Source organism: Apteryx mantelli, chromosome 24, assembly GCF_036417845.1.
Source record: "Apteryx mantelli isolate bAptMan1 chromosome 24, bAptMan1.hap1, whole genome shotgun sequence".
NCBI lineage: Eukaryota > Metazoa > Chordata > Aves > Apterygiformes > Apterygidae > Apteryx > Apteryx mantelli.
In genome coordinates, this window is record NC_090001.1 from 2,411,085 (window position 1) to 2,421,257 (window position 10,173).

Below are 10,173 nucleotides of genomic sequence, written 5' to 3' on the forward strand. Positions count from 1 at the left end.
ATATCTAATCAGACACCTCCGCTGAAGATTATATTCCGGAGAAAATAGGTGACAAAATGTTGAAGAGTCTTTCCACATAAGGGGTAGATATAATCTGCTGCAGGATGTGTACATCAGAGCTAGTCACTCCCCACTCACACTACAGAGGAAGAGCAGATGGAAAATTGGTGTGAGGAGAGGATCTATCACATTGGAACGGAGACATCCAGAAAGGGTCGGGCACCCGCTGCCTTCACGTGACAGTTTCCCTGCCTTGCTAGAATGGGAGCTGGTGTGGCTGCTTCAGGTACAAACACTTGTGTTCAGGAGGGCAAGGCTGGGGGAGATGAATCCCGCACAAGGATCTTCCAAGACAGCTGGCAGGAGAGCTTGTCAGAGTCCAATTCTCCCTGACCACGTTCTTTTTGCTATTCCACACATGGACGGTGTAATGTTGAATATCAACATTTACTTCTTTGAAGATATTGGACGTTACACAGGATTTTTGATTTAGCAGAGTGACACAGCAATATGCTGAAATCACAATACAAGTGTGAGTTACACTTAGCAAAATAGAGCAATTGCAGTATCAGTTCAATCACAATACCAGCGTGATCCCCATTACTGGTCTCTATACTGTGCTCACCGTAACAACACTGGGCATCAGTATATTGACGTTCCCACTGGGACACCGGCCTGAGACTCCTTAGCTCAGCTCATGGAGCCCAAACCCCTCCTATCCCCACCAAAGGACTGGAAATGGTTGTCACCTTCCTCCATTTACGCCCACCAGCAGAGCAGCACTGACTCCTCTGGAAATCGTTAGCAGAGGCCCCTGCTCTGCATGGCACACTCAGGCAGCACAAAGCGGAGCTTCAGCCAGGGAGCTGAGCAAAGGTAAAGGAGAGAGGAAAAGTGGGAGGTTCTGTGAGGAAGGCAAAGGGTTTGTCTTGCAGAAGACTGCTCTGATTTGTCCCTGTCTTTTCCTCCTTGCACAGGCACCCATGCCCAGCGTCAGCAAATGTCCAACAGCAGCTCCTTCAATGAGTTCCTCCTCCTGGCATTTGCAGATACGCGGCAGCTGCAGCTCTTGCACTTCGGGCTCTTCCTGGGCATCTACCTGGCTGCCCTCCTGGGCAATGGCCTCATCATCACAGCCATAGCCTGCGACCACCGCCTCCACACCCCCATGTACTTCTTCCTCCTCAACCTCTCCCTCCTCGACCTTGGCACCATCTCCACCACTGTCCCCAAATCCATGGCCAATTCCCTGAGCAACACCAGGGCCATTTCCTACTGGGGATGTGCTGCACAGGTCTTTCATTTTTACTTTCTCATCTCAACTGAGTATTCCGTTCTCACTGTCATGGCCTATGACCGCTACGTGGCCATCTGCAAACCCCTGCACTATGGGACCATCATGAGCAGCAGAGCTTGCGTCAAAATGGCAGCAGCTGCCTGGAGCAGTGGTTTTCTCTATGCTCTCCTGCACACTGCTATCACATTTTCCATACCACTCTGCCAAGGCAATGTTGTGGAGCAGTTCTTCTGTGAAATTCCCCACATCCTCAAGCTCTCCTGCTCAGAGGCGTACTTCAGGGAACTTGGGGCGCTTGTGGTTAGTCTTTGTTTAGTCTTTGGGTGTTTCATCTTCATTGTGCTGTCCTATGTGCAGATCTTCACAGTTGTGCTGAGGATCCCCTCTGAGCAGGGCCGGCACAAAGCCTTCTCCATGTGCCTCCCTCACCTGACCGTGGTCTCCTTGTTTATCAGCACTGCAATTTTTGCCTGCCTGAAGCCCTCTTCCCTCTCCTCCCCAGTTCTGGATCTGGTGGTGGCTGTTCTGTACTCGGTGGTGCCTCCAACAGTGAACCCCCTCATCTACAGCATGAGGAACAAGGAGCTCAAGGACGCCCTGAAGAAACTGGTTCAACTGGTACTACTTCAGGAGCAATAAGCTGCCCATCTCTCCTCACAAGGGATTTCCAACTTACCTGGGCAACTCTTATGCTTTGGGCATTCTGCCTGTGGTCGTCATTTGTACACAAATACTTGAATTCATCCCACTTCTCCAGAGGCACAAACGCTGTCTGCCAAACTGATTAGTCAGTAAGGACTGGATTAGGAGACCGACTCATTGTAATAAAAATGTCCATGTTTTCCCATGATGAAACAATGGAAATTGTCAGGAAGGTTGTGAATCTCAGGAGAAGAAATTTCTATCTACCCTTCAAGATGGTGTACCACTGCTTTGTCTGTTATGCTATGGACTTAATCTCCGTAAGCTTTCACATATTTCCCCACGTCCTGATTAAACTGATCATTTCTAAAGTCATCTTTGCAGCAGAGTATCTGGACATAGGCACTTTCCCTTGTTTCCCACTTTTCCTTCTCTCCTTTCTCTTTATTCATTCAGACACCTCTGCTGTCTCTAGGTGCTGCTCTGATGTTCGGGGAGTGTAAAGCTTGCCTCATCTTTCGGGAGGCTAATAGTCTCTTTAGACAATGCCTTAACTGTGTTTTCCCTCTATCTTTTCCTATGAATGTCTAAAACATTTCTCCTAAGGCTATCCCTTGTGGAAAGTGCACCTCCCTGGAGGCAGCCTGGACTTGAAACACAGTTTAGGAGTTTAGTTTGTTTTTCATTCAACTCCATCATGTTTTACTTTTGCTGGATCCCGATAAAGAAAAAGCCTTCTGTGTCTATTTGCAGCTAGTTCTCGAAGGAAAGCAGGTGGGAATTGGTGCAGAGAGGCTGTAAAATTCAGCTACAGAGCTGAGTGGAAGAAAGCTTCGATTTTAACAAGAGTGAGGTAGGTCCCCAGTGGCTGATGAGGGAAATGGCAGGGTTGGGGAGGTGAGGAGCAAGGCTGTTCGTACATGTGTCCTGTCAGAAATGCTGCTTTTCTCACACATCTCGATTCCTTAGGAGACCCTCTGAGTCCCTATGAGTTGGAGAATGTGGCTATCACTTATTCTGTAAGCTGAAAAGTAAAGAAAATGTTACCAGCAGAAATCCTTTCTCTCTTTTTTTTTAGGTGCTCTTTGAACAATTCGTCTTTAAAATACACTCCTGAAACCTCTCCAATCAGCCACACGAGGACTGAAGTACTGAAGGAAATTATGGGGATAGACAGGGCTTGTTAGGGCTTTTTGCATTTTAATGACCCCTCAGGTGTATTTGGTGCTGAGTCCATGAATGTCGGATTCTGCGAGGAGACTGAACAAACCTCTCAAGAAGTTGAATTCAGAAGCCAATCCCAAAGCTTCTAGGAGCATTAATGGGTCTCCTGAGGGCCATTACTCACAGAGGGTCCCTGGGGGCTGATTAGAGCAGAAAGTTGGAGGCCCTGATTGCAGGTAGGCAAAGGAAATGTGCAGGTGACTCTGATGCCAAGTCACCCTTGATGTGTTTTATCATACAACATGGCCAGGCAGTGACACCCAGCCCCTGGGTAGGGTGATCCCTTGCCTCACACTTTGCTCAGGCCTCTTTGTGGGGGCAGTGTGAGGGTGGGGGTGTGCAACACTGAGTTAGGGACAACAAGATGGCACCTTCCAGGCACTCCCTGGGAGGGAGGAGGAGGAAACAAGGCCTCTACTGCCCTTAGCCTCCACTTCACCAGGATAATGTAGCCCAGGTGCCTCAGCATCCCTCTACAGGTCATGTGCTGCAGGCAACACGCCCCATCTTGGCAGACCTCCTCTGGACCCTCTCCACGTCCTCCCCGTTCCTCCAGCACTGGGCATCCCACACTGGGACACATGATTCCAGATGTGGCCACGCCAGTGCTGAGTTAATGGAGGATAGTAACTGTCCTTGTCTGGGTGGCCAGACGCTTCCTCATGCAGCCCCGTATGCAGCTGGCCTCATCCGTGGTGAGCACGCACCACAGGCTCATATGGCATCCCTCGTAATGTCCAGGCCCTTCTCCTCAGGGTCACTCCCCCAAGGCAGCACCTGCCACTTCCCCTTGCACAACTTCAGCAGGCTTCTGTTGGCCTCATCTCCAAGCTTCTCCAGCTCCCTCTCCACTCAAGCTCCTTTCTGTCAGCTCTGAATGTGTGCGTGCAGATGCCTCTTCCCATCTTGCCAGGCCTCTCACAGGATACCAGCATGATGAACTGCAGGACACCACAGATAATAAAGGGGGTAGTATTTTAAAGGAAGTGCTGGCAATGGTGGAAATGAGCATGGCAACCATCTCGGAGAAGGCAAAGGAAGGTACAAAGGCAGCAAAAGCGGGGTCAATGGGGACAGGGTAAAGAGAGGTTGTCTGACTGCATGGGAGGAGATCAGGGTGGTAAAGGAGAAGAGCTTGTAAGGTGGAAAAGAGGGGGAAATGCAATGAAAGGTGAAGCAAATGAAAACCCAGGGCTATGTGGGGGTACCTGCCAAGCAGCCCTGAATCTGAACTCCTCTGACCAGAGCAGCAGAAGACAGTAAGCGAAATGTTTTCCCTAAGTTCTACAAGAGAAGACCCGTGGTGGAAGGAAATGCCAAATGCTTCAGGCTGGAAGGGACCTCAGGTTGTCTCTAGCCCAACCTCCTTCTCACAGCAGGCTCAGCTATCAGCTCCAACCAGGGTGATGAGGGCTCCAGTCATTTAGGTCCATTCTGGACAAGCAGTCCTTCATCATTAAGTCTTGATTCAGTCTCTCATTCTCCTGCCATAAATCCCTGTAAAAGCTGGTTCACTATGGGTGGCAACCTTGAGTTGGGAAGCTGCTCCGAGTCGCTCCAAAATCCTTCCCTTCTGCAGGCTGAACAAACTTGTTCCCTCAGCCTCTCCTCACAGGACAAGTGCTCCAGCCCCCAATCACCTTGGGGGCCTGCAACTGAAATCACTCAGAGTGATCTGTAGTGCTCTTCTACAGGGCCCCCAAATGGATGCAGTATCTAGATGTGCTCTAATGAGGCAGAGTAGAGGGGGATAATCACTTCCCTCCATCTCCTGGCTTTGTTCTGGTTCATGCAGGCCAGGGTACTGTGGCCTCCATGGTTGCCAAGGAACTCTGCTGGCTCGCATTCAGCTGCCTGCCCACAAAGTCTCCCAGGTGCTTTCTGCTGAGCTGCTGCCCAGCCAGGGACTCCCCAGCCTGTATCGCTTCAGGGTGTTGGTCTATGCGAGGTGTAGGACCTGGCATTTGTCCTGCTTGAATTTCACAAAGATCCCGATAGCCCATTCCTCCTCCCTGCTGAGGTCCCTCCCAATGGCAGCCCTCAAGCATGTGACTGCTCTGCCTGATGAGGTGTCATCTCAAATGTGATGAGAGTTGCCTCCTCCAGGTCACTGATGAACCTGTTAGACAGGTCAGGTGGCAGTAGAGACCCCTGCATACTCCACTTGTCAGCAGCTTCCAGGGAAAGAATAACCCATTCCTAAAATACCCTGTAAGCTCGATCATCCAACCAGCTTTTTAGCCATCTGGTTGTCTACCCAGCCTATCACAATGCCTTTCCTGTACACAAGAATATTGTGGGAGACAGTGTCAAACACCTTGCTTAAAATCATGGTAGGGAATCTCCACTACTCTCTGCTGCTCGACAAGACTGGTCTTTTATCACAGGAGGCAATCAGGTTGGTCAGGAACGATTTCCCTTCACTTAATCTATGTGGACTGTTCGGAGTCACCTTCTTCTCCTTCATGTACCCAGAAAGGTGATCCAAGATGAATCGCTCCATGACACACTCCACATTCAAGTGAGGCAGAATGGCCTGCAGCTCCCCGCGTTGTCCTTGTGGCCTTTTAGGCAGATGGGCACAACATCTTCCTTTGTCTTGTCATTGGCACCTCCCCCGATCTCCACAACCTTTCAAAGAAGAGCCTTGTTGTGACAGTGGTCAGCCCTCTCAATGTCCTGACACCCTCCAGAAACCTCCTGCACTGCTTGCACTCTGCTGTGACAGGGGGATGAAATTCCCTGCGAAGAAGCAGGCCCTGTGATCCACAGGCTTCCTCACATTGATTCAAGGAGATGCATCCACCTCCTCAGCCTAACTGAGTGGTGTGAAAGTCATGCTCACCCACAAGCTCTCACCCAGCCCCTGCTCCATCCCAGGGAAGACCTCCATACATCTGAGCTGCCCCTTCACACAAAGGGCATCCTCCTGCCTCATCTTCCACCACAATCTCTCCTGAAGAGCTTGTAGCCTGCCATCACAGCCCTCCAGTGGTGTGAGGGATTCCAACACATTTCCGTTATTCCAGCCATGGGGCAGCATTGTGAAAGCTTGTGCATCTCCACCTGCTCCTGCCTGTGCCCCAGGCTGAAGACATTTGCAGATATTTGGGCTGCAGGGCCTCAGCTATGGCACAGCTCCCTCTGCTTCCCTCCCTCAGCAGAAATATCATGGGATTGCTCTCCGGTACCCACCTGTCCATGCTGCCCTTGCCCTTGGACTCTCTGGGCAGGGGAGGTTCCAATGCAGTTCAGACACTCACCCTGTGGGTCCTGCCATGCAGACGTCTCCTTGACACTGAGGTGCCCAAGGCCCCCTCTAATGTGTGGGGCTCTGGGCAATGGAGTGTTGGGGGCTGGGAATGAGGCAACTCTCTCTTCAGGACACCCCATCTTAGGACATTCCACTGTTTCCTTGGGGTGTCCAGCTGGGCTGCACTCTGCCCTCCAGAAGGGCACAGATCCCCCATTGCATCTTGGTGTTATCTAGGTGCCCCATGGAGAAGCCACCTAGATACTGAGGCCACGGAAATGCTGCTGGCAGGCTGCATGTGGGCAACTGGAATGATTCCGATGTGTTCTTGGTTAGAAGGGGAGTGCTGAGATGTCCCTCAGATGCTCAGGGAAAGGGTGCTGAGTTTCTTGATCTGCACATTGAGACTGGCTTCCTCTGCCCTTACTGGTGTCATTTCTTTTTAGGGTAACATGAGTGCAATTGTCCTCCACCTCTGAGGTGCGAGCACAGGGCAGCTGGGAACAAGACACATGGGCAGACCAGCTCTCCTCACTCTGTGCTAAAGCTGTAGAGAATCCTTTTGTCTCTCAGGAATCACAGCTGGTCACTCTGAGTGCAGTAGCAGTGCTGAGGATTTCTGTCTCCAGAAGCCTCCTCGGGTGTGAGAAGGGAAGGGAAAGGAAAGGAAAGGAAAGGAAAGGAAAGGAAAGGAAAGGAAAGGAAAGGAAAGGAAAGGAAAGGAAAGGAAAGGAAAGGAAAGGAAAGGAAAGGAAAGGAAAATATCCTTAAAACTCTTAATGAACTCCCATTGTTTAGAAGTGGGAGTGAAGATGCTGAAAGCCCTTCTACATGAGCAGTGGATTAAATCTGATTCAAAAGGTGAATATAGAAGTTGAGTCACCCCTGCTCCCATGTACGCAGTGCTGTAGGTCAGGGCTGACTCCTCTGGAGCCCACGGGCAGAGGCCCCTGCTCCTCACAGTAACCTCAGCCAGCACAGACCAGAGCTCCAGCCATGGAGCTCAATGACCGTTGTGCTGAGATGGCGAGAGGTAATGTGTGTTCATTTGGGGGAGGTTATGAGAAAATTTTCTGCAGAGAAGTCTGTCCTAACTTATTAATGACTCCTCTTTCTCAGAGAGCTCCCTCAGCCGGGAGGGAGCAAATGTCCAACAGCAATTCCCTCAACGAGTTTGTCCTCTGGGCATTCACAGAAATTCAGGAGCTGCAGCTCTTGCACTTCTGGCTCTTCCAGGGCATCTACCTGGCTGCCCTCCTGGGCAACAGCCTCATCATCACAGCTGTAGCCTGCGACCACCGCCTCCACACCCCCATGTACTTCCTCCTCAACCTCTCCCTCCTCGACCTTGGCACCATCTCCGCCACTGTCCCCAAATCCATGGCTAATTCCCTGTGGGACAACAGGGACATCTCCTGCTGGGGATGTGCTGCCCAGGTCTTTCTTCTTCTCTTCTTATTCCCCCAGTGCAATTAGCAGTTTCCCTTTGCAGTGTCTTTCTTGGCACTGACACCAAGGGAGCTCTGGTGAGTACAGGCGGGGTGAGATGATGGGTCCCTTGTCCATTAGGAGATCTCAGCTTCCCTGGCCACAGCCAGGGTGTGATCTCACACCTCTCTTCTGCGAGGGTGGCAGCCAGGTGTCACTGTGGCCTGGTCCCTTCCCCATACCCTGCTCTATCATTCACAGTGGAGTGGGAGTGGAGGGTGTGGATGCAGCAGGGCAGTCTGGACGCAGCCTGTGGGGACAGACCCTCTGCTCCTCAGGACCACCCTCCCCCCCCCAAATACCACAGCCCACATTTCCTCACTGCAGCCTTTGCATGGGGGCTGCAGCCTTCCTGGAGACATATCTGCTAATGGTAGCAGGACTTTCTTTCTTCAGGGCTTCTTTTCCTCACTTGAACACTGGCTTGCTGTGCTCTATAGCGTGTATACAGCAGGGGAGACAGAGAGTGACCGGCTTCATTGTGGGGCCTCCTGCCCTTTGCTGGAGAGCTGCTCCCCTTGTCCTGGGGCCTTGCCTGAGTTACGCTGTTGACATGCCTGTGCCTGGCCCTGCACCTCTTGAGTGCTGGCCTGACCCTGTGCCCATCCTGCTGACCTGACTCCCCATCTCTACCTCGGACCTGCCCCCTCACTACAGGCAAGAAAGCCTTGGCAAGGGAAGCTGGGATCCGAGCAGATCCCAGAGAAGGTTGTAGGTACAAAAGGTGACCGCATATCCCCACAGCAACTCTTGCCTGAAAGCCAATTCAAAGGTGTAAGGAGGGCTTCAGATTTCAGCCCCTACCCACGTAACACTGCACACAGACTCTTAGCTGAATGAACAAGTGAGGGCAGCCACTTGGGGTCTGATTTGATGATGTGTAGTTCCGAGAGCAAGTGTTTCTGTATCCCAGCTCAAGTGTTTAAGCAGCATTTGCATCTGGGTTCCTGCTACAAAGAGGATGTTGTCGGGAGCAATAAGTGCCCTTGTCCAGCCCCACGCTCACTCATCTCCTCTGCCTCTGAGCCGGTGTCCTGCTGCCTGGCTGGGGCTGGATCCCCAACATGAGGAGAGGTGGGGATGGCCAGGGATCTCCTGCCTGCAGAACTGGTCCCCAAAGTGCCAGGAGAGGGGCCAGGGGCTGGGAGGGATTGTCCTGCAGGCTGGTCAGGGGCAGGGGTGGGCAGGAATGCAGCAGGGGCCTCACGGAGGGGGCGCAGCCGGTGCTGCTGCAGCACAGCGGCTGTCACCTTTGCCTCCCTTGCAAAAGGTTCTGCAGGGCTGCCAGGCAGGAGGAGGCTGTTCCCCTGTCCCCGTGCTGCCCTCCCATCAGCATGGGATACGCGAGGAAGGGCTTGGCCTGCCCTGTCCTTGGGGCCAGCTCCCCAGGGCTGGCACAGCTTGGCCTGAGGCACCTCCAGCTCCTCAGACTCTGCTCCAGCATGGCTGGCACAGGGATGAGAGCTCCTCAGGCAGAGCAGAGAGAGCCTGGCTGGGGCAGCATCAGGGATAAGATACAAAGGTCCCTGGCTCAGTGCTGGGCTTTGGAAAACTCCCTCTGGCATCCCGAGAGGCTCCATCTGCCTCTTCCACCCTGCCCTCTGCTCCCCTCCCGCTGGACAAAGTGGAGCTCAGCATTGCCTGGGGACTCTCCTCCCCATGGGGAGCAGAGGGAGGGCCTTCACCAGCCCCACACTGCCTTTTCCACCACCAGCCTTTGCACTAGCACTTTTGCCCACTTGCCTTCACCACTGGAAGCCCATGAAAATCCCGGCGCTCCTGCCCTCAAGCTGGCATCCAGCCTGAGCCTGGAGCCTGGCTGGCCACAAAGGCATCAGCTGTCCAGTGCACCACCAGGGTGACTTGGGAGAGGGCAGCTCCCCTCTGCCTTGCTGGGGCTGGGCATGAGGCTGGGGCTGGGCTCAGCTTTTCCCCAGGGATCTCCCTGAGGAGCCATTACGGGTGATCTTCCACCTCTGCCCTGGCAGCAGCACCAGCACTCAGGGTGCTGGGGGGAAATGCACAGAGGGTGGAAGGGGGATGGGCTACCCAGGGGGAACATTGAGACCTTGTCCGTGCACACAGGGATGGAGTGAGGAAAGCCAGAACTCAGCTGGAGATGGAACCAGAGACCTCGCACATGGAAAGGCCTGGAGTATTATTCAGCGATTATGAAATGATCCCCCAGAGTCTGGGGGATCCAAGCACCTGGCCCCTGACCAGTCCTCGCTGGGCCCCCCACAGCTGTTAGCAGACAGCCGTGCTCCCA

At 52.9% G+C, this 10,173-nt stretch overlaps 1 protein-coding gene across 1 annotated transcript; it reads left to right on the forward strand.

Annotated features, from left to right (window-relative positions):
- Window positions 1–1,030: 1,030 nt before the first annotated feature.
- LOC136994148 (olfactory receptor 14I1-like) lies at window positions 1,031–1,924 on the forward strand (the record flags this gene model as incomplete). Its single annotated transcript, XM_067310394.1, has 1 exon — window positions 1,031–1,924. A coding segment is annotated over one exon (894 nt), but the record flags the coding sequence as incomplete, so codon positions are not given.
- Window positions 1,925–10,173: the final 8,249 nt, after the last annotated feature.